Here is a 23,248-nt window from a genome sequence, read left to right on the forward strand (position 1 = left end):
AGGCCTTGATGAAACTTAGCTTTTTAAAGTTATATCTCCCCCCTCCCACCCAAAAGTGAGGGAAGAGAGAGTGAAATAAATCCCTTCCTATTCTTGACAGTTTGCTGCAAAGCATGGATCTGGGTACATGTAGCAACTCTATATCTGTACTCAGTTTTATTTTCAGTACTTTAGGAGGTGGGAGACAAAATCTGAGGTGGTGATTAGGGGTGTCTGGAAAAGGTACATTTTCTGGGCTTCTTTTTTTAAAAAAAGAACTGTTTTTATTGATGGTTTTGATATTTCTTGTGAAGCACTTAAAGGTTTTACTACAATCAAACAGTATATAATTTTTGGTATAAAAATAGACATTGGAAGTCATGCTTGTGAAAGTGAATATAAAAACAGAGTTGGGGAGGGCTCAAAATGTTGATTGTTGTGGCTGATGTTCTCCTGGATATTCTTCTCTCTTTTCAGAATTTGTGGCGTTGTGACCTCTTGGTCTCTACTGGCATTCTTCCTTGGAGGATCTGCCAATTATGCTTCATAAGCAATCATCTAATAGAAGCATTTTTATCTGCTGTGTGTCCTTTTCTTCCTCATCATCACTGTAAGCGATACTTACAATATATTAAAATACATTGCAGTTCTCTAGTAGTCCCAAACCTATGTGTGGTTCCTAATGTGGGAAGTGCGATGGAAGAGCAGGCCATTGTAAAGTAGCGGATAAGGAGGGGTATATTTCTGTATTAAGATTTTGCTAGAAGACAGTCCATCATTCTCTGTTCCCAGCTGCATCTCAATCTGAATAATTGTGGTCTTTCAGACAGTAGATACCTGCACATAAATTTTCTCCCTTCCTCCTTTCCTCTCCTCCACTATGATTCTTTCTGGTTTTTGTATATATCGGCTACTCTCTGATCCTTCTTTTCTGTGGCTTTTGCCGAAGTTTATGTCGTGATTTGAGAATTCAGTCTCATTCTGTAGTCGTCCAATCACTGCAACACACTTCAAAGTTTTTTTTGGTAAGGTTAACATTTTTTAACCTTCCACAGGTCTACCTCTCTTTCAACGTCCTTGTTCTTGACCCCCTGACATAGCAGAAATGGACAAGTATCCTCTGGCTCAAATAAAAGATGCAGTTGACTCTGCTGTAGATCTTGGGTGGGTTAGATAGAAGTGACGAACAGCAAGATAAATTATCTGTAATTCATTTATTCTGGAGATTGGAATGCAAGTCAGCTCTCCTCTTTATATGAGGAATGTTGTTTGGTTTCTGAGGTGAGGCTATTTTCAAGTCTCCTCTTCGTCTGTTTGTGTTGTTTGTTCTGTGTTTGTTTCATAATTCAAAGCTCTCTCTACAAAAATCTCTAAGGCTTCTGAGGCGTTTTGCCTGCTCCACCATCCAATAGCAAAATATAAAAAAGGGTTGATGCTGCTGGTTATGGAATCAAATAACACAGAAAATGTAAACACTGGTATTTCTACTATATCATCATGCCAGTAGTCTATATTTTCCAAAAGTCTAGCTGACGCATCAAAAATTAGAAACAGAATAACTGTCGCTGCAATCGTCTTGTCGAGCATTGTTTGTGTTTTCTCCTGCTTTTTGATAAAAATGGCCACAGTACAAAAGACCATGATGGGCACAAAAATCAGGAAGTCGGTGATAACTTCAATTGTTTTTGCAATATCACAAGGGAAAGTGTCTTCATTCATAAGTGCATAGAATCTTGGATAGCATGTAAATTCTTCTACAAAAGATATTATGCATGAGAAGGCCCACAGAATAGCAGACACAATAGCTGAGAGGTTCTCTGGTCTGTGACGTTGACACCAGACAGGGGAAAAAAGTGACAGATACCTTTCAGCACAGAGAGCTGTTAATATATAGAAACTAGAGTTGCGTCCAAGAATATATGTTATCTCTAGAAAACGTGAAGTGTGTGCATTGATAGGAGCTGGTTCTACAAATAATGCAAAATAACTCAACAGATAGAGAACAACAACAAAATCAGCCATAGCCATATTCATGACATACACATTAAACTTATTCTTCTTGATCATATAGCGAAGAAACAAAATGACCATTCCATTTCCAACTAATCCCAAAATGCAGATTGGAATGCATATGATGATCATTGTTTCCTTTGTGTTGCCTTCATTGCTGACATTCTCGTTCTCTGCATCAGCAGCATGGGCAGATAGATTGTTTTTCTGTTCCAGCATGAGATGATCAGTATGTTCAGTAACTCTTCTCAACCTGCCAACATGAAACACATTTTGTGTGATTATTAGGTGCTGAAATATTGTAAAAGAGGCGGCAAAGTTTCAAGAGGATCTCCTGTCTGACAAAGACATTTGTGTTATAATGTTCACTAGTATTTTATTTTTGTTTTTAAGTTTGTAATCATTCATCTTGTTTTTATTATTGCTTGTAAGCTGCTCTGAGCCCGGCCTTGGCTGGGGAGGGCGGGGTATAAATAAAAAATTATTGAGACTTCCAGGTTAGCACCATCGCCTAATGGGGGATTCCCTCCGAGCTCCGGAGGGAATCGGCTCAGTGGGAGACGGGTCCTGCCGCGGCGGCGACGCGGGGACCCTTAGAAACCACAGGCGCGGAAGCCTGTGGACCTAGTGACTCGGCGGGCACCATTTGCGCCCCCCGACCCGAGAAGGAGCCTTTTTAAAGGCTTCGGAATGGGGGACAGGGAGAGGCGCGGTGCTGAGAGTCGACTGCTACTCCTACTGAGGGAAGCCGCATGCCATGGTCGGAGAGCGCTGACTTTTTCCTTTGAACATTTGGACTTAAAGTAAAAGCCTGTGAGTAATACGGAAATTGGATCTATAAAAGAAAGATTTTTTCTGAATTTGGCACGATCGGGGAAGACGCAAAGAGGAAGTCCGTCTCCCCTGCCTTGTAAACAACCTGAAGCAAGGACTAAATAATTAAGGTCGAGAGAATATCTCCTTTTTATTGGATTAAACTAATAATTACACGGATTGATAGTATAAGTAATTGTACTGGAGGATAAGAGCTAACTTTGAGAGCTAAAGTGCCCCCCCCGAGACCCGGGAGTGATCCGCGAGAGGAGCCTGCTGAGGAGACATAGAAGATTTTGACAGCTGTCAAATTAGCTGTCAAAGTGGGAAAAAATAGAGAACTTTGTTTCTGATGTTTTTGCTGGTTACATTAGCTACAATAGAGTGATAAATTGTTGAAAATAAAGAAGAATTGAAACAAGTTAACTGGACTTTTGGGCTGGAAGTGTAAGGAATACTTAATAACCAGAATCCCTCTAGAGGGGGTTCAGGGACACTACAAGAATGGAAATAGGTTGAAAAATATTAGCTGATCTGAACGAGGTTGCTTTTCTTGTGAGAAAATTGGTAGAGCAAAGTCATGTTTTGTCTACAGTCCAGGCAGCTGAACAAGAAAAGAAACTTGAGAATTTTGAGGAAGTAGAGAAAGAGATATTTGCTGAACAGGAGCAGCAGGAAGGAGGGGATGAAATGCTGCAGAAGGCAAAGGAGAGCCGGAGGCCTGTCAAGATGGATATAAAAGAAAAAAAGGACTGGATGATGAAAATTTGGTTTGAATTGAAGGAGGAATGGAAAGATCTCCCTTTGTGGAGATCTGAAGATTTTGGGACATTTGGACCTAAAAGGATTAAGAAACAAGTTTTGAGCTCCACCTTTAAATATGGAGGTCTGGCCGGAAGGAACATGGACATTTTTGGGACAGAGCCCTTCCGAGATTTGGTGGTTAATACAAAGGACTATCAAAAAAACCGGCAGAAAGGAACTGAGAGAGAATTAAGAGCCTCTGACGTGAGGAATCCAGGCTGATAGTAGATGGACTAATGGACAATGGTTTGGGGATTGAAACCGGGAAAGGGAGGGTGGGGTTTGGGAATCCGAAGGGTGTACAAATATATTCTGATCCTTTCTATTGTTTCTTTCTTTGCTTTGTTACTAGTACAAAAGTGGGGAATTCGTGGAAGGGAAACTGGGTCGACCTTAGAAAAAGTCTTTAAGTATCATGATTAATGCATATAAGTTAAAATTTGATACATAAATTGAATTAAATATAATAACAAACTAGGGTTAAAAATTAGGGATAAGAACTTGTTGAACAAATATTTGGACACGGAATACAAGAAGGGGAGGTGAGGGGAAGTCGTAGAAAAAAGTTACTGAAAATAAGGATTGTAAATGTTGAATGTTTTTTAATTCTGTCTTTTCTCTTTTGTTCTTTTTTCCCCTTTTTATTTTTTTTCTGGAAAGCTGTTATTGGTTTTTGTGTATTATTTGAAACCCCAATAAATATCATTTTTTAAAGAAAGAAAGTAAATAAAAAATTATTAGTAGTAGTAGTAGTAGTATTTGCAGGAAATGATCTCCCTTCTCTTCTTCACTGGCTGCTTAATACTCGATTGTTCAGGGGCCTATAAACCTTCAATTTAGGGGACATGGGATATCGTTGAAGTCTACAAAATGTGATGTAGCCTTTCATTGCCATCTATTGCTACTTAATAAGCCTTGGCTCTTTAGACACGTCTGCTATCTCATAACTCTTGTTCCTGTCATCCAATGCAAGAGAGGCAGTGGATGTGGTAAACCAGTGTTTGGAGCCAGTTCAGGAACAAAACCAGGGACTCAGCTACATTAATAAAGAAACAACAATTTGAATGTGCTATAAACATGCAACACGAGATGGTGCGAGAGAGCAGGACATTTATATATGTGTTTTTCCATTGTTGTTGTTGTTGTTGTTGTTGTTGTTATAAGGGTCTAATTTCTGACTCATTTATAGCATTTCCCCCCTCTGTGTAGATCCACCCCAGGTTGACAAACTGAAACTTAACATTGTAACTAACATTGTATTATTTCAGCAAGAGGGGTTTCAGATTCATGCAGCATTTTAAAATACCTCACAAATCATCTTAACTGCTCTGATGCATTTGTTAAGGAGAATGTAAGCTGGGTAGTTAATGCACATAACAATCAAGCATCATGGAGAATGTACACATGATTTGCCCATGAAGAAGGAATTGTGCACATTTCCTAGTTGATATACATAATCTCCAATAGGCCTTGGAAAAATCTGCCTATCACAATAGTTATATGCTTGACTTCCTTTGTCAAGCTGTGGATGTTATGCAGGGTCTTTCCACTAGACAACTGCATGATATGTCTCATTATATCCTTGGAACTCAAACTTCCATTTGTGGATCTTAGCAACATATACAGGTGTAGCTAATTCATCAGGGCAAACAAAACAGTTTCTGAGTCAAACTCAGGCAAGAAAGCCAATTAAAATGGATCCATGTAATAGGTGTTTTCCTACAGAGGCTGGAACTGCGCAGTGACAAGGCTTGGTGGTGGTGATTCCGGCCAGTCTCGGAGTCCGGGAAGAATTTCTTTAGGAGTGGTCTCAGAACCATTTATTTTAAGATTGTTGGAGCCACAGTCCCCTGGTAGATGTAAGAAGAGAAGAGAGGCAGGAATTGAGCAGCCCTGTGGTAGGCTGGATCCATTCAGACACCTTGTTCAAAGCTCAGGCTGGAACAGCTGGAACTGTACAGTGGCACACAACAGGACTTGACAGCATGTTCGATACCTCTGTGAAGCGGTCTGCACAAGTTTTGTTATACAGACCACTGCTAAACATTTTGAGTGTGTGCAGAGTACACTTGATGATAAGCTCTGCCTGTGTTTTGTCAAGTTCACATTGAGACTTCCCCCTCCCCCTTGCAAACCAACCATTTCATCGCCCTTGGCTCCCTAGCAAACTAGATGACCGATTGTGCCCTACAAGAATGAAAAGACACTTGGAAGCTATCATATGGACACCCTTTTAACAGAGAGACCAGGGCACCTTCCCAACCTGGTGCCCTCCAGATGTTTTGGACTACAACTGCCATCTCATCTCTGACTATTGCCCATGCTGGCTGGTGCTGATGGAAGCTGTAATATAAAAAAAATATTGGGACCATGTTGGCACCATGTTGTGGAAGCCTGAGCCATAGTATTTTAATGCATCTTTTTATATTATTTTAATACTATTGGTATTTATAATTCCATTTTAATAATTTCCTTTTCTGTTTGTAGCTTGTTCTGTTTTACCTGTGTATGCTGCCTTGAGTCCTGGACTGAGAAAAAAGTGGGACATAAATAAATATTATAAGGGTGGTGATGATGATGATGATGATGATGATGATGATGATGATAAGACAGGTGATTGAGGCATATTATTTGTGCTGGCTGCTTGTTCACAGGAAAAACAGATCAGTTCAGATATAGCCAGAATTATGAAACAGGCAAGTTCCCAGAATTCCCGCTAAATGAAGAGCTAATGAAACTAATGAAAATCTAAAAAATCAAACTGAAGTGAATGACTGCAAGAAATAAAAATAAATGCTAGTATGATTCCAAGGTTCTTTTCAACTTTCTTTGGTTACATTTCCGCTCACTGTAGGAGTTGTGAAAGCGTGACCCACCTCACTATGATGATGCGTGCTGTATGTAACAAAGAGAATATGAGAATCCCATGACCTCATAGCAACTGTTAGCCATAGTCTGGTGATGTGCGCCATGGCATCATTCTGGATCCATTTCAACCTCGCATCAGCTTTGGGTTTGACAGAGAACCTGACTTGATTGTCCAGGTAGATGCCTGGTAGAAGACTAGTAGGCAATAACAGCACAGATGTCTCAAAATAGGTGTGATACAACATTCCATACTTACTAATAAATAAGTATCAGCATTCCGCAGTAGCTGAAGTTTTTGAACCATCTTGGGGGGGCAGCCTCATGTAGAATGTGTTACATGCTTTACAGTCTGAAAGTCATGAGGGCTGCAGCCCTAAACATATTTACTGGGGAGCAAACCTGGTTGAGCAGAACGAGACTTGCTTCCATATAAACATGACCAGGATTATATTGCAAATATGGATGGATAGGTATCTTTATTCCAGTAGTAGGTACAGTCAGTGTATCAGCCAAAGCTGAAAGAGGTACCTCTGTTCCATAGCTTTTACTTGGTGTTGCAGGACCCATGTTGTGATAGTGATCACTTTCCCCTGTCTTCCACCCCAGACACCATGTCCAGGACTGATGACTGCCATAGTGTGCTGCTTATTAAATAGTTCAGGGTCTAGGGCAGTGGCTCCCAACCTTTTTTTGGCCATGCCCACCTAAGCACCTCTAATATCCTGATTCCCACCCCCCCGCATGACATATAATTCTTATTATTCAAAAAGTGAACTCCTATTCACGTGGAGGAAGCCTAAAAGGCCATTCACTGTTCATAACTCATTCTTGAATTGCCCCCCCCCTTAAAAACCAAATTGCCCCCCTGTGGGGCGGGTGTGTGCCCCACGTTCGGAACCATGGGTCTAGGGACTTCGCCTCAATGTGTCTGATCACCATTTTATAAAGAGGCGCACCCACCAAACAGCATGAATACAGGAGTATGAGAGGAGTTGTGAGTTAATTAAATTTAAAAATTTAAAATTTAAAAAATTAATTTTAGGCTGAATGAGGGAACTGATAGATCTAGCAGCACAAAGGATCAACTGTTGAATTAATTTGGACACAAGCAACTGAGCAAGCGAGGGAGGGGAAAACAACTAGCAATCAAATTTCCATTTCATTCAAGGGAGAGAACCAAGTGCTGCACCAAACAAACAACAATTCATTGGGGGAAACCGGATGACCACAAAAATCCTTTGCATCAAACACCAATCAACAGCTGCAGTTCTTGTACTCCACCCAATCCCAATCCCTGCTCAAGATAGAGGAAGTTACAGTAGCCTGATGAATCAATTATAACTCTTCAGAATTTTTGTCATTTGCAAACATGTTGCTTAAACACTGTGCTGCTCAAAATTCAATGGCAACAGACTAAATTTGCTTAGAATGATTAAACACCCCCACAGCAACTGAGCAAGAATCCAACAAGCACCATAAATTCCCGAGATCTGTATTCACCAATACAAACTGAAGCAGTCCTGACATCAGAACAGCCATGGCAAGCCTATGAGGTGAAAACCCTTTCATTGACCCCCATAAACATTATTTTTTTTAGTTTTGCTTCGGGGCAGCCAGTGATGGTAGCCCGCGTTATGCTGCGAGCAAACCAATCACCCTGCTATATTCAGTCTCTGCCGAAACAGAAAAGGTGGTGGTAGGGTTATAAACCAAGGCTGCCAGATGGCTACTTGCTCAACACAGGAAAAAATAATAAGCTCAGGAAAAAAGGGGGAGCTATAAACCCAGGCTCCTAGATGGCTAGTTGAGCAATGCTGAAAAAAACTAACCAAGCTCGTTCCAGGAAAATGCATCACATGACCACTCAGTTCACCTGAAGCACAATAGTGCTTGCAGTAGAGGTCTTCACCAAACCACATGGTGATGGATGGCACACGTGGACCAACACAAAATGGTCCCACTCGGATTCCTTCACGAGCCAATGCAAATCCACATGCAAACCTCAACTGGCAACCGGGAGGCACTCTGAAATCTGGGTGTGAATTTGACTTTGTGGCAATTTAGCTTGGAGCTGCTGGTTGCTGCCACTTGCTCTCCCCACTCCTCGGATGTTTCTCGCTGATCTTCAGCCTCTTCTAGCACTGTTGTCTTTGGCCTCTTACAGTGGCCCACACAGCTCCATTTGCAGCAAGATCTGACAAGGAACTATGTGCAAAGGAAGAGGCGGGCCTCATGTGAGGAGCAGACCCAAGTGAAGCTTGCTGTTCAGTTGGGTCCCATCCCCCATTGCATGAGCATCTGTCCCTAAACCGGCTCACCATTGGCCAATTTGGCAGCAGGCTTAGATTCAAACTTCTTGCTGGTGAGTAGGCCCTTTTGGCCTCCCGCCTGCCAGGAACCCTCCACTACATCAAGTCTGAATCAACCCCTTGTCAGATCTAAAGAAGGAGGCGGATGGCCCACAACACTGCTGCACCTATTACGAGGTAAGTGGACTTACTGAATGACTGCATTGAGAAAGGTCACGCTCAGTTTTTGGCGGCACAGCCACTTCTGCCCCCACTAATCTGTTGTGATGGACAGGCTACATGCAGAGGAAGGGTGGGAGGCACCATCTGGGGAACCCAAAGGGAAGAAGACTCTGATCCAGGGGATTCGTTGTGGGACGAGGAGGAGTGGTCAGAGGGAGAAGACTGAGCGGAGGAGTTGTCAGAAACTGAAGAGATAACATGGTTTTGTGAGCAGGAAGGGTCTTATGTCAGAGAGCAATCCAGAATCGGAGGCAGAAGCAAAGGCTGGAGAGGAAGGGAGGGCAAGAGGCAGAGATGAGGCTGATTGCTGAAGAAGCCAGGGGGTCTCCCCCTCCTTCTGTGACCAGCTTGCCTCCCCCTGGGTCACTAAGAACCAGAAGACGTATGAAGAGGGTGGAACAAAGACAAGGCATTGGAGTCTCAGATTGCTTGGGAAGGACCTGGGGAAGGTGGAGACGTTTAGTTAGACTTACTGGGAAGAGTTGCTATGGTCACTAGGCTTGGCCTCCTGAGCTTTTCTGTTTCTTGGAAGAGAGTTAACCATGTGAGTTATTGCTGTCCTGCTCCTGGCACCTGCCCTGACATATGTCACCTCTGCTGTCTAGTTTTGACTATAGTCCTCTACTTTCAGCCCATCTGCTGCCTCTGCCTAGGTATCCACCCAAAGGAGAGAGTGGCCCTAGTGCCATGCCTAGGTGGGTGTGTTAGAATCAATGTAAAGAACAACCTTAAAGTATTTGAAATAAATTTATTCTGAAACTTGGAAGGAACGTCGTTTTTTTCCTCCATAAAACATACACATTTATTTTTTTTAAAGAAATTACTTCTGAGGCCAAGGATATTGTCATGCCTGCTCCTGGTCCGCTGCTGTTGGCTCTGATGTGTCTTCAGTATCCTTTAAAGCCCTCTCAAGAAACATATAGAAGGGTTCAAAGCCTTTCTGCCTCTTCCAGCTTCCAACAATGAGGAATACAAAAGGAATGGTGCTGCAGGTACAAGAATCCAGTAACAGACTAATGCTAGTGAACATATAATAATCTATTGCACTTACCCAAAGTGAAATAATATTAACAAGTCTAACTGGGATAGTAAGCAAAAGAATAAGAATTGCTATGGCCACAATGGTTATGTCAAGTCTTGCTCGATGCTTTTGCTGTGATCTTTGCATTCTGATCCAAATGGCAAAAGAGAAACAGAAAATGCAGGAGGAAAAAATAATGACCTCCACGATGAGTGCCAGCACGCTTGCAGTTCTACAGGTGTTATAAGCCCAAGTACTGACTGTTGCATAGCAGGAAAAATATTCCACCAGTGACTCTAGGCCAGAAACAAACCACAAAATCACACACATCATTACCGAGAAATGCTTGGTCCGGCGATGTTGCCACCAGACTGGGAAATAGACAATGAGGAATCTTTCAGCAGTGAGAAATGTTATGACGTATATATTTGTGTCATATGCAAATATATGAAGTATCTCCATTAGACGTTGAATCACTAAAGAGGTTTCCACTCCTACGAGAAGAAAAGCAGCCACTTCAAGGTTAGACAAGATTACAATAAGGTTTGCAAAGATCACACTCAAAAAATATGGGCCTAACTTTGGCTTGTTGATCTTGAAGCAGTAAAGGCACAAGACAATTGCATTAGCTATTAATCCAATGATGCAGATGGGAATAGATACAGCCAGCACGTTTAATCTGTAGAAGTATGAAGCTTGCATGTATTTGACAGTATTCTTGTATGCATCAGTAGTGTGGGAAGACAAGGTGCTTGCCTTTGCCATCATGACATTATTGATGTTTTCCATTTTCCTTCTCAACCTGTGGAAATCAAATACAACTTGTAATTATTAAGGTGCTGATATTTATGTAACAGAGGTAGGAAATTTTGAAAAGGACCACCTGCTTGACAATATTCTAGTTGCCTATGTTTCAGCTGAGCACAGCTCAGTTCGAATTTGTGATCTCGCTTGCCTGGCTGCTTTGTACTGGATTGTAAAAGAGGGATATAAGCCTCCATTTGGAGGTACAGTGGTACCTCGGTTTAAGAACAGCCCTGTTTACGAACTATTCAGTTTACGAACTCCGCAAAACTGGAAGTAGTGTCCCAGTTTGCGAACGTTACCTTGGTTTACGAACAGAAGCTGAACGGTGGAAGGGCACCAGCGGCAGGAGGCCTCATTAGGAAAAGTGCACATTGGTTTAAGAACGGTTTCCATTTAAGAACGGAGTTCTGGAATGGATTAAGTTCGTAAACAGAGGTACCACTGTAATGAGAATGTCTGGCCACAACAAAATCTGTTGTGGACTTCCACCCACTCTTTCTACAGAAAGGTCTAGCACATATCATCCCCATGGATATTCCCTAGAACAGGGAGGGAGAGCACATGCCCTTCCAGATCTTGCTGAATTTCAACTCAAGTCACCCCTGATCATTGGCCATGTTTGCTGGGGCTGATGGAAGCTGTGGTCAAACAAAATGCGAAGGCTTAAACATTCCCCATCCCTGTCTGGGAAGACCATGCCCTTCAGGTTTGTCTGTTGAAAGCACTGGTAGGCCAGCTAACAGGTGCTGATAGTGAGCCACTCCTTGCCAAAGAATTGTTGAGAGCACATTAAGGGCTCATTTCCACTTGCCCACACTTGATGTCACATATGACTTCAGGCATGGAGACGGTGGGCATGGTTGAGGGGAAATGACCTTGTGGGCCAAATTGGGAACTGTGACAGGGATAATAAGGCCCATGCGTCAGAGACCCCCCTGCTGCCTGGTATAAAGAATGCATTCTCATGGCACATAGTAATCGCTGTTGTGTATTATCCCCCATCCCCAAAGGTAATGTAAAAAGATTAACACAAAGTACTCAGAAGCTCAGCTCATTTATGCAGTGCAGCCCTATTTCATGAGTAGTCTTGATTAAGAAGGAGAAATTAGACAGAAAAAGCTTGGATTTGTTTGATATTTACCTGTGTTTGATATTACTGCAATTACTGCCTCAGATCTGGTCTTTACGAAATTTCAAGTGACTCATTTAACATAGTTTTGAAGAGGCTAGTCAGTTGTTAAACAAAGACTTTAGAAATTTAGAGGGGAATTTGGACTAGGTGCTTTGTTTTTCCTGAGATTCTTAATTCTTTTTTACTTCTTTCTTTGTAAATAGTATTTCCAGAATGGTTAATTCCAAGGTGGCTGAGTATATAGAACTGGAAAGAAATTCAAAAGTTGTGTTATTTCATAGCAATCTAGATTGCTGTTTGTATCCTGACTGCTGTAGGACTCTATAATCTAACATATTATAACAGTAGTTTTGATACTGACTTTTTTAGAATTCTTCAGAGTTTTAAATTGTGTTTGTGTTTCAAATGATAAATGCTGGATAGTGTACCATGGATGTTTTTTTATAACCTGTTTTGCTCTGGATATTCTGTTGGGGAGGGGACTGATGTGTGCAATCATGGGTAGCAACTAACAGAGATATGGTTTCTGCACTATTGTAATCAAATTGAGAGAGAAAGAATACCATGATTTTGTTATTCTCGTAATGATTCAAGAAACATTGGACTTACTGCTTCAGGTCTCTGGACGTTAATCCATCCACAGATTCCAGGAGCTTCTGACATTCTGCACACCCATTGGATAGCAGATATTTTTTCAAGAATCTAGTTACAAATTTGGCCTCTGCTGGTCAATTGATCCCATATCCCAAGATAATCACAAAATATTGCTCAGACAAATCTTGTTCAGGCACAAGGTGGCACCATTGGATGGAATCTCAAAGTGAGGACACCACTTGTAGAATCCATCAGAGATGGTACTAAGGTCAAGTAACCCCACTGGACCAGGACATTTTCCAGTTTCTGGAGTAGTTGCCTTCATGTAGTAGTTGGATGCATAGTCATTATTGCTGCTGCAGTACAGGCCTGTTATGTGTCCATGTGACTACTATTCCTTTTCTGTTGTTAAGCTGTTGGGATTGGCAGGAACAACTGGCATTGAGGCCATGGAAGATGTGGTCACATGGGATGATGCCTAGCACAGATACTTTTACATGAAACTTCCTCAACCTGGTGTCCCCAGATGTTGGTCTCCAACTTCAGATTGGCCCAGGAAACATGGCCAGAGGTCAGTGAAGGTGGGAGTTATGGTGAAACAACATTGGGAGGTCGCCGAGGAAGGCTTCTCTAAAGGACATCTGAGTGATCCTGGCTTTACCTTCTCTCAGAACTGACTTACATCGTGGATTGGAATCAAAGTGGACTGAGGGAACTCCACCCCACTAAACAATCTTAGCAAAGCACATAGCTATGATGCGTTTTTGCTTCAAGAGACTTATGACTTTCCCATTGTAATTTTGGAGAGAAGTGCTGATAGGCAAATGACTAACAGATATCAGTTTTTCTACCTTTTTAAATCTTCCTCTCTTTGCCCCTCTGCCACTTCCACCAACAAAAAAAGGGGCAAAGTTGGAGGCATATTATTTGCGCAGTGATCTGCTTAACCAGGCATAGGCAAACTCGGCCCTCCTGAAGTTTTGGGACTATAACTCCCACCATCCCTAGCTTAACAGGACCAGTGGTCAGGGATGATGGGAATTGTAGTCTCAAAACATCTGGAGGGCCGAGTTTGCCTATGCCTGTGCTTAACTATCTGGTCACTGACAGGATACTCAGAATAAATAGGCCACATAGAATCAGAATTAAGTCTGGCAAGTTAATTACTTAGGTAATGATGGCAGTAACAAAAATGTAATGGTTACGAATCAAGCTCACAAAAGCAGCTGCAAGACAGAAAAGACAATACCGGTAGATGCACTCCAATGTTCATTTCAACCTTCTTTGATCATACTTCTGCTCTGTACAGAAAACATTCCTACAAAGTTGTGACTTGCTTCACTATTGTGAAGTGTAACAAACTGAATGTTGGAATGGATACAGAATGATATCACAGATGAGCTAATGCTCACCTTGGCTAACAATTGCTGTGAGGTCATGAGATTCCAACATTCAGTTTGTTACACAAGTGGAATTTCAAGCCAAAGAGCTGCTTGTGTTGCTTCTAAATCAATATATATCAGCATGATACTACTTTAAAAACTTAATTCATTTTTTATATTTTTTTAAAACATTTAAAATGCAAAACCAAAAAAAAATAAAATAAAAAAAAAATTTAAAATGCAAAATCAAACAGAGCGATGACCTATATTTCCAGTGAATCTTAGTTTGTGAAGCTCTGCCTTTAATATTTATAAGTAAATATAATTGTAGCTGTTGTGTGCTTAATGCAAACTCTCTGAAGAAAGTACAGTAATATTAATCCACAAGATATTCATCAAACGAAGCAGATTTACTAAAGCCAGTGCAATAATTTCTTTGTACCAGTAAAGCTGTGCTGCTGCTGTGAAGAAAAAAAACGAATTCCATGCTAGGGAAAGGAATCGAAAGGAATTATGCTGATACCATAATGCAGTTATACAAATCTATAGCAGGATTGCCACACATCCAGAATCTTCCGGACATAGCCATGCCGGTAGTGTAGATTTTGATGAATTTGATTAAAATAAGCTCAACAACTTTTGTGTCTGGATTTTCACTTTTTGAAACATGGCAATCCTAATCTATAGTGTGACTGCATTTGCCATACTGTGTACAATTCAGTCAGTTCACTTCAAAAAGGTTATTGTGGAATTGGACACAGTTCAGGAACAGTTCAGAAAAGGGCAATGGAAGTGACCAAGGAGGTGGTGTGAGTTAATCTGTGAGTTAAAGGTGCAGCTGGATAAGGCTATTAATGGAGGATAAGGCTATTCATGGCTCCTAGCTACATGTCTTGTGTTCTACCTTCACTGTCAAGAGACACTATGCCTCTGGCTACTAGCGGGAAACGAGTAGGGGAGAATGCTGTTGTGCTTATGCCTTAACTTGAAGGCTTCTCCCAGGCACCTGGCTGGCTTCCATGAGAAGGGGCCGAGATGGGGTGTGGGCCTGATTCAGAAGGCTCAATTTATGTCCTTACGTTTTTAACAGTCTCAAATATCTGAAGAGTAGTATTGCTAATTCCCCAAAATGAGCCTTTTCATGAATACGCATGGACAACACACATTTACAGTGGAACTTCAGTTTTCGAACGTCTCCGTTGTCGAACGTTTCGGCTTTTGAACGCCGAAAACCCGGAAGTAACTGCTTCGGTTTTTGAATGATTTTCAGAAGCCGAACATGCCACGTGGCTTCCATTTTGAGTTTCCCTGTTGTACTGACGATTCCGTATTCAGTTTTCAAGTTTTGAATGTTTTGGAAGTCGAACGGTCTTCCAGAACAGATTACTTTCGAAAACCAAGGTTCCACTATACATGCGTGTATAGATACAGGAGCAGAACTGATCATAGCATGGCAATGGAACATACATGTGTGTATAGATACAGGAGCAGAACTGACCATAGCATGGCAATGGAAGTGTTACGGTGAGCACCTGTACTTAAGATCTTTTCCCTGCAGCAGTGATAACACCAAGAGGTCTCTTTCTTTCCTCTGGGCTTCCAGACTCCTCACTTTCATCCTCTGTTGCCACTCCTAACCTCTTTTTCGTATTGATTGCTTGCCCTTCTCAACTGTCTGATCGTCTTGTCCACACTTTTGCTCTCCCTTGAGGACCTTTACTAAATGACCACATTGAGAAATGGTGATCACTGTCAGTCTTTGGTGGCTCAGTCACCTTTGCCCTCTAGTTTTGACTATAGTCCTCTACTTTCAGGCCACCTGCTGCCTCTGCCTAGTTGGCCACCCAAAGGAGAAAGTGGCCCTAGTGCCACACCTAGGTGGGTGTGTTAGAATCAATGTAAAGAACAACCTTAAAGTATTTGAAATAAATTTATTCTGAAACTTGGAAGGAATGTCGTTTTTTCTCCATAAAACATATACATTTTATTTTATTTTTAAAAAGAAATTACTTCTGAGGCCAAGGATATTGTCATGCCTGCTCCTGGTTCGCTGCTGTTGGCTCTGCTGTGTCTTCAGTATCCTTTAAAGCCCTCTCAAGAAACATACAGAAGGGTTCAAAGCCTTTCTGCCCCTTCCAGCTTCCAACAATGAGGAATACAAAAGGAATGCTGCTGCAGGTACAAGAATCCAGTAACAGAGCAGTGGTCGTCAACAGATACCAGTTCATTGATTCCACCCAATATGAAATAGCATGAAGTAATCTAGTTGGGACACTGAGAATCAGAATCAGAATAGCTATGACTACAATGGTGATGTCAAGTCTTGCTAGAGGCTTTTGCTGTGGTCTTTGACTTCTGATCCAAATGGCCAAAGTGAAGAAGAACAAGCTGGGGAAAAAAACGATGGCTTCCATGATGACTTCCACTATATTTGCAATTGTACAGATGGCAGTGTTAACATTAACGATTTCATATCTTGGATAGCAGGAAAAATATGCCATAAGTGACTCCAGGCCAGAAACCATCCACAAAATCGCACACATTGAGACAGAGAAATCTTTGAACCGGTGATGTTGCCACCAGACTGGGAAATAGACAGTGAGAAACCTTTCAGCAGTGAGAGCTGTGAAGATATATAAGGTGGTATCATATGCAAAAATATGAAGCATCTCCATTACACGTTGGACTACTGTAGGGGTTTTCATGTCTCCGAGAAAAAAAGCAGCCACTTCAAGGTTGCACAAGATTATAATAAGATTTGCAAAGGTCACATTTAAAAAATATGGGCCTAACTTTGGCTTGTTGATCTTGCAGCAGTAAAGGTACAAGACAATTGCATTAGCTATTAATCCACCAATGCAGATGGGAACAGATGCAATCAGCATATTTAATCTGAAATAGTATGAAGCTTGCATGTATTTGACCATTTTCTTGGGTGCATCAGCAGTGTGGGAAGACAAGCTGTTTGCTTTTGCCATCATGACATTATCAATGTATTCCATTTTTCTTCTCAACCTATAGAAATCACATATAATTTGTAATTATTAAGGTATTGAGTTTTTCAGTATTCCACTTCCCAAAATCTGGCAGAGAATTGCCAATTTTGAATTTATTTATGCTCTGCCTTGTTTGGCTGCTTGTAATAGGCGGATATCAGAATTCATCCCCCACCCCCCATGAGGAATGGTTGCAGCGTTCAGGACTTTCTAGTTTAGCAAAAATATGAGTAAGGAGTGATTTAAGTGACTCAGTTAATATAATTGGGGGGGGGACCATTTTTTTAAAGCAAAATCTTAGAAAATTCAGAGATGAATTCATATTAATGCTTAGTTTAAGTGGGACAAAGCACTATCCTATGGTAGAATACTCAAAGTAAGAATTTCAAAATAGCTGTTGCTGTTGCTGATACTGATTCTGCCTTCCCTTGTCAGAGACATGGCTCCTTCTTGCCTCCCTCCATCCCCGGCAGCCGCCCCCTTCCCCAATCGGGAAAGCCATGCTAAGTCCGCCTCCTCTCTTTCATTAGCATCGTGCAGACCTCTCCCCTGATGATCTCTCCCAGCAGCTCCATATAGATGTTAAAAAGCATGGGGAAGAGGATGGAACCCTGAGGGACCCCACAAGTGAGAGCCCAGGGGTTTGAACACTCATCCCCCATCACCACTTTCTGGACACGGCCCAGGAGAAAGGAGCAGAACCACTGTATAACAGTGCTCCCAGCTTCTCTAGATGGTGCAGAAGGATGTTATGGTCGATGGTATCAAAGGCTGCTGAGAGATCCAGCAGAACTAGGAAACAGCTTTCACCTTTGTCCCTAGCCCACCAGAGATCGTCAACCAGCGTGACCAAGGCAGTTTCAGTCCCATGATGAGGTCTGAATCCCGATTGGAAGGGATCCAAATGGTCCGTATCCTTCAGGCATGCTTGGAGTTGTTCAGCAACCACCCGCCCGATCACCTTGCCCAAAAATGGAAGATTTGAGACTGGGCGATAGTTGGCCATATTAGCCGGGTCTAAAGATGTTTTTTTAAGAAGCGGTTTAATAACCGCCTCTTTTAGCGTGGCTGGGAAGGCTCCCTCACAGAGGGAAGCATTCACCACCCCACAGAGCCCATCGCTCAGCCCTTACCGGCCCACTTTTATTAGCCACGATGGGCAAGGATAATGGAGACAGGTGGTTGGTTTCACTTGTCTAAGCAGCATGTTCACATCCTCAGAGGTAACAGATTGGAACTGATTCCATGCAACTTGACTAGCACTTCCCCACTCCGGCCCTGCTCCCACGGTGGAGGCTACCTCTTTCCGAAACTGAGAGACTTTATCTGCAAGAAACTTTGCAAAATCATTGCAGGAGATATTGGGGTCTTTTCTAGGCCCCGATGCCAAAGGCGGTTCTGTTAAATTGCGAACCACCTGAAAGAGTCTCCTGCTGCTACTTTCTGCATATGCAATAGAGGTGGTGAAGAAAGTCCTCCACGCTATCGTTATTGCCACTTGGTAGGCTCAACATTGAGCTCTAACCTGTTTCCGGTCCAATTCAGAATGAGTTTTCCACCACTGGTTCTCTAGCCGTCTCAACGACTGTTTCATCGCCCTCAGCTCCGGGGAAAACCACAGGGCTGTCCAGGCTCCATGCAATTGGAGAGGGCGCTTCATAGCCAGACAGTCAATAGCCCTGGTTAACTCCACATTCTAGCAGGCCACCAGGGAATCAGCTGAAATGCCATCAACATGGGATAAAACATACCCTACATTCTCTGGAAACCATTTCGGTCCATTAAGTGGTGGGGGTGGACCATCTGAATCGGTCACACCTCCCTGCAGAGGGGAAGGGTCGTGGAGAAGTCCAGATGAACCAGGAAGTGATCTGACCATGGCACTTCTTTAGTTTTGATTTTACTTAGTGTCAGATCACCCACGTCACTAGAGGTGAACACCAGGTCCAAGGCATGTCCGCGGTTATAAGTTGGGCCAGACTTATTCAGGGACAGCCCCATGGAAGCCATGCTTTCCATGAAGTCCCGAGCAGCCCCTTGTAAGGTTGTGTCAGCATGGGTGTTAAAATCCCCTAGAAGAACCAAACTAGGTGTCTCCAGGAGAACATCCGCCACAACCTGAAGCAAGTGTGGACCCCGCTTCCTGATGCTAGGCCTTTTCCCATCCGGCCTAGGGATGGGACACTTGCTTCCTCCACACTCACAGCAGCCGCAGTAAGGCATTTTAAGGTACAGTGGTACCTCGGGTTACATACGCTTCAGATTACATACGCTTCAGGTTACAGACTCCGCTAACCCAGAAATATTACCTCAGGTTAAGAACTTTGCTTCAGGATGAGAACAGAAATTGTGTTCCGGCGGCGCGGCGGCAGCAGGAGGCCCCATTAGCTAAAGTGGTGCTTCAGGTTAAGAACAGTTTCAGGTTAAGTACGGACCTCCGGAACGAATTAAGTACTTAACCTGAGGTACCACTGTATATGTATTTTAAGATTAGCAACTGCTGACTTCAACGAAATGCTGAGCAGTTGCAAAAACAAGCTAACTCCACTTGGAGGCCTTTCATATATTGCCTGAGCAAAATGGATTCCAACAAAAATGCAGTTTAATAGTTCAATAATAAAAGTTTCGCCTTCACCCCTTCTCCCTCGTTAGCAGCAACTAGAATTTTAATATTTTTGTTATGGGGAAAATAAAGTTTATGTTCTATTATGCTACTGAAACTTTATTTTCCCCATAACAAAAATATTGTAACTTTTCCTTCAGGGTTTTTTTTTTGTGTGTGTGTGTGTTTTGCGATAACAGATATAAGATTTTCTCATTGCCCCTCTGTCATTCCTACCCATCACAAAAGTACAAAGGCTAGGTATAGATGATGAGGGGAACTAGCAGAAATGTAGGTGTTTAAAAATCAAACTCACGTAAGCAGTAGCAAGACTGAAGAGTCAGTACTAATGTGATTGTACTCCAATTTTCATTTCAAACTTCTTTGACCATGCTTCTGCATAATATGATCAGTTCCACTCCTATGAAGTGTGACTTATGTAACAAACTGAATACTAGAATCTCATGACCTCACAACTACTGTCAGGTGTGATATAGTTACGCTCACAGTGATATCACCTTGTACCTATATACATATAGCTTCAAATGAAGAGAAGGAGACTGCTTTGATTTCCCTGGTAGATGACGTGTACCTGGAGAGAGAGTATTTATTTATTTATTTATTGAATTTATTTATTTATTTATTTATTTATTTATTTATTTATTTATCGAATTTATATACCGCCCTATACCTGGAGATCTCAGGGCAGTTCACAGAACAGAGTTACCTCATTTCATAGGCACCGACTCCTAGGAGCCAAGGCAGTTTGAGCCCCCCCCCATGTGTATTTGGAGGGGGCCAGGGTGTTTGGCCCCACCCCGGCTCCTCGCCACATTGCATAATGTCACACCAGCCCACCCCCGCCCCCGCATCCACTGGAGAAGCCAGCGCCTCTGCCTCGTTTGTTATCTCAGTCCTCTGGAGATCTTTTCATATCATCAGTCATCGTAACCTCTTCAACCGTCTGGACTGGTTCCGTTCCTGAATGGTGGAGAGATACCAGAAAGTGGGACTGGAGCCACTCCTTGCATGGTTTCTAAAAAAGTTTTGAAGGCTTCCATTTCCACCAAGGGAAAGGAAACAACTTTCTTACGGTCCACATATTGCACATGGAGATTCTCTAACCTCTCAGCCACAGCAGAAGGCAGGCGAACAATGCATCGTGGAGCATTTGTCCTTAGCCCTAGCTCAGAGACCTAGTCAGGGTTACAAGCCCTGCCCAACTAAAAAGGCCACAATATTCTTTAAATTAAGGTCCAAAAGCCTAGGAGTGGGGGAGAAAAGTCTTTGCCCGGCACCTAGAACTAGATAAGAATGGTTTCAGTTGTGCTTTCCCAGGCAGAGCATTTCCCATGCAGGGGCCATCACAGGAAAAGGCCTGCTATCTTCTTGCCACCTTCCAAACCTCCCATGGAAGGGGCATATGAGGAAGGGCTGCAGATAATGAGCTCTGGGAGCCTCTGGCAAGATCTTGGACAGCTTTGTGAAATCTTGTGAGAACTTCAAGGGCCTGCAGGAGAGTCTCCCAGAGCATGGTAAGCAAGGTGGAGAGCTTAAAAGCTCTCTCTGTGCCTGGTTTTCCCACCACAGAAGGAGCTTTTAAGTTTTCCACCTTGCTAACCAGATTCTGGGAAGCCTTCCTATAGGCTCTGGGGTGAACACACTCTCTCTCTCTCTCTCTCTCTCTCTCTCTCTCTCTGTGTGTGTGTGTGTGTGTGTGTGCACATTTTTATTACTTTTCAGTTACAATTCAGTAATAGCCTCATTATAAGAATACCAATTTATAATACAATTATTATCACCAATCGTTCAAATACTGATAATTTAGATAAAGATTGATGGCTTGATAATTTGCTTTAATTCTGCATTCAAAATCTTATTAATTTCCATTACATTCTGATCATAATAACAATCCCTTATACAACAACTGGAGTATTAATAACTTCTATTCATGTTGACACATTAAATGAGTTCTAAAACTGCAAGCGAGGAACTCAGACTATATCTTTTTTCTTCCTGTGTGTGGCAATTGTTCTGTCCATTGTGTTTCTTCCTGTCCTTGTAAGATGTTATGTCTCTCTTCGCCCCCCCTCCCCCCCGGTTGTTGCTGTTATCTGTCATGCCTTGGACAGAGCTGATATCCCACTGTTGTTCCAGAAATTTCTCCATTGCTCCGTCCCGTGCTTTGTTGTTTTGCAACTTTAACAACAGCTGCAAAAGTCACTCTGTCCCAATAAATAACCTGTTCTCATCATTTTTCCTCTCAGCCTGGGAAGAAGAGTGGTCTGTCGAACTGTAGATGACTCAATAATGAACCTTATCAATTCCTTGGCAGTTTGCAGACTCCTTTCATCCTTCTGTCCAACTGAGGATATATGAGCAATTATACTTCCAATTAAATTAAATTCCAAGTCCTCTTATAAATAAATTCCAAGTCACTCCATAAATAATAAAGGGTGAGGAAGAGTCAGCTCTAAGTTTCCATTGTAAACCTTTTGCAAAATAGAACTTCCCTCCCTTTTTCCTTTTTTTAAATACACACAGTTCCATTTAATGTTATATTCCATATGTATAATCCAATTTCTTCCATCCTTGCTTGTACAAATATAATTTGAACTAACATTCAGAGGAGGTTGCGAAATCATAAATGTAGAGAACTTTAAATAAAGAACTATAGGCTCCCCTCCCCACATCTTTTACACCTAATGAAGTCTTATCTCGAGTTCAAACCTTAAAGTCCTTGCAATTGGTTTTGTTCCACAGTTTGTGATCTCATCTCTTCTAGCACGTTCCTGTACTTTAGTCCAATTAAGTTCTAACGAACAGGAGAACCTCTGCTTCTTAATGGCAGCATTGGAGAGTTTTCACCAGGCAAAGTGATTTTGCACTCAGCGCCTCCCTGCCCCCGCATTCCATATCAGAGCAAGAGCCAGGTATTGAGACGGACTGCGAGTGAAGCCCATTTCCCCCATCCCTGGGGGGGAATTTGCAAGGAGAATTACCCTCAATCATCCTTGTTTTTCCTTTGCCAATGATCTCCTGCTGTCGTGGGGTCTGGTTCCATTAAGGCAGAGCGGAACCGGAAGCAGATCTCACCAGAATCTTCATAGGGAAGGCAAAGCCTGCTTGGCCCTCCAGCTTCAGAAAGGTTGGGGGTGCTCATGCAGGGATAATCCTGGGGTAGTTTCAACTATATATAATTTAAGTTTTATGTGCAACCCCCAGAACGCAACCACCCCAATGTTGTGGGTCAACTGTACTGCCTAATATTTTGAAAATCTCTAAGTAGTGTCATGTCTGTCTGTCTGTCTGTCTGTCTATCTATCTGTCTATCTCTATCTATCTATCTATCATCTATCTATTATCTATCTATCTATCTATCTATCTATCTATCTATCTATCTATCTATCTAATATTAAAACAAAAACACAAACCTAAAGCCAATAAAGCAACAGTAAAAACACAAAAGTCATATAAAAGCAAGCATACAGAAATCCAGAAGTTTCAGGCACATAAAACAGATGGCATGAGTTGGGGAAAATATGTACATGCACATGTTTATATGAACAGATCTGGCGGCAGCATGGTTAGCCTATGGGAGATACCATGGTGAGCTCTTGCACTTCAAAATGTTCCGTTCAGCATTGACAACACCAGGCTACTTCTCTAGCATTTGCTTCAAAGGTTTTCCTCAGAGATGTATGTACTG

At 42.2% G+C, this 23,248-nt stretch overlaps 4 protein-coding genes across 12 annotated transcripts in view; 1 reads left to right on the plus strand and 3 right to left on the minus strand.

The window, feature by feature from the left end:
• PNLDC1 (PARN like ribonuclease domain containing exonuclease 1) overlaps positions 1–23,248 on the plus strand; it is a 48,893-nt gene that overhangs the window by 19,655 nt on the left and 5,990 nt on the right. For 3 of the 5 annotated variants that reach the window (XR_014155119.1, XR_014155120.1, XM_081856534.1), the window contains exon 19: positions 457–589. Coding sequence is in view for 2 of the 5 variants with exons in the window: in XM_081856534.1 (XP_081712660.1) it covers positions 457–529 (73 nt within the window). In the remaining 3 variants the exon portion in view is untranslated. Of the gene's footprint in view, positions 1–456; positions 645–7,642; positions 9,772–23,248 lie in introns of those variants that run through there. The other 2 variants (XR_014155121.1, XM_081856533.1) reach the window with 2 other exon arrangements.
• Positions 698–6,259, minus strand: LOC309338980 (mas-related G-protein coupled receptor member H-like). The gene is made up of 2 exons (XM_081856550.1): positions 6,109–6,259; positions 698–2,242 (listed from the first exon to the last, which is right to left on the minus strand). The coding sequence occupies exon 2, from the start codon at positions 2,206–2,208 to the stop codon at positions 1,273–1,275; it is 936 nt and encodes a 311-aa protein (XP_081712676.1). The 5' UTR covers positions 2,209–2,242; positions 6,109–6,259; the 3' UTR covers positions 698–1,272.
• On the minus strand, positions 9,740–13,951 carry LOC309338979 (mas-related G-protein coupled receptor member A8-like). Of its 4 annotated transcripts, none has more exons than XM_081856546.1 (3): positions 13,809–13,950; positions 11,975–12,211; positions 9,740–10,828 (listed from the first exon to the last, which is right to left on the minus strand). In XM_081856546.1, exon 3 carries the CDS (start codon positions 10,813–10,815, stop codon positions 9,850–9,852), a length of 966 nt encoding a protein of 321 aa, XP_081712672.1. In that variant the 5' UTR covers positions 10,816–10,828; positions 11,975–12,211; positions 13,809–13,950; the 3' UTR covers positions 9,740–9,849. The 4 variants fall into 4 exon arrangements, with proteins under 4 accessions (XP_081712672.1, XP_081712674.1, XP_081712673.1 ...); XM_081856548.1 differs by having other exon boundaries at positions 13,778–13,942; XM_081856547.1 differs by lacking the exon at positions 11,975–12,211 and having other exon boundaries at positions 13,809–13,951.
• LOC309338976 (mas-related G-protein coupled receptor member A8-like) lies at positions 15,853–20,008 on the minus strand. Of its 2 annotated transcripts, none has more exons than XM_081856538.1 (2): positions 19,856–20,008; positions 15,853–16,956 (listed from the first exon to the last, which is right to left on the minus strand). In XM_081856538.1, the coding sequence occupies exon 2, from the start codon at positions 16,941–16,943 to the stop codon at positions 15,972–15,974; it is 972 nt and encodes a 323-aa protein (XP_081712664.1). In that variant the 5' UTR covers positions 16,944–16,956; positions 19,856–20,008; the 3' UTR covers positions 15,853–15,971. The 2 variants fall into 2 exon arrangements, with proteins under 2 accessions (XP_081712664.1, XP_081712665.1); XM_081856539.1 differs by having other exon boundaries at positions 19,891–19,995.

The sequence above is a fragment of the Podarcis erhardii genome, assembly GCF_964252035.2.
Source record: "Podarcis erhardii genome assembly, chromosome: 3".
NCBI classification, from domain to species: domain Eukaryota; kingdom Metazoa; phylum Chordata; class Lepidosauria; order Squamata; family Lacertidae; genus Podarcis; species Podarcis erhardii.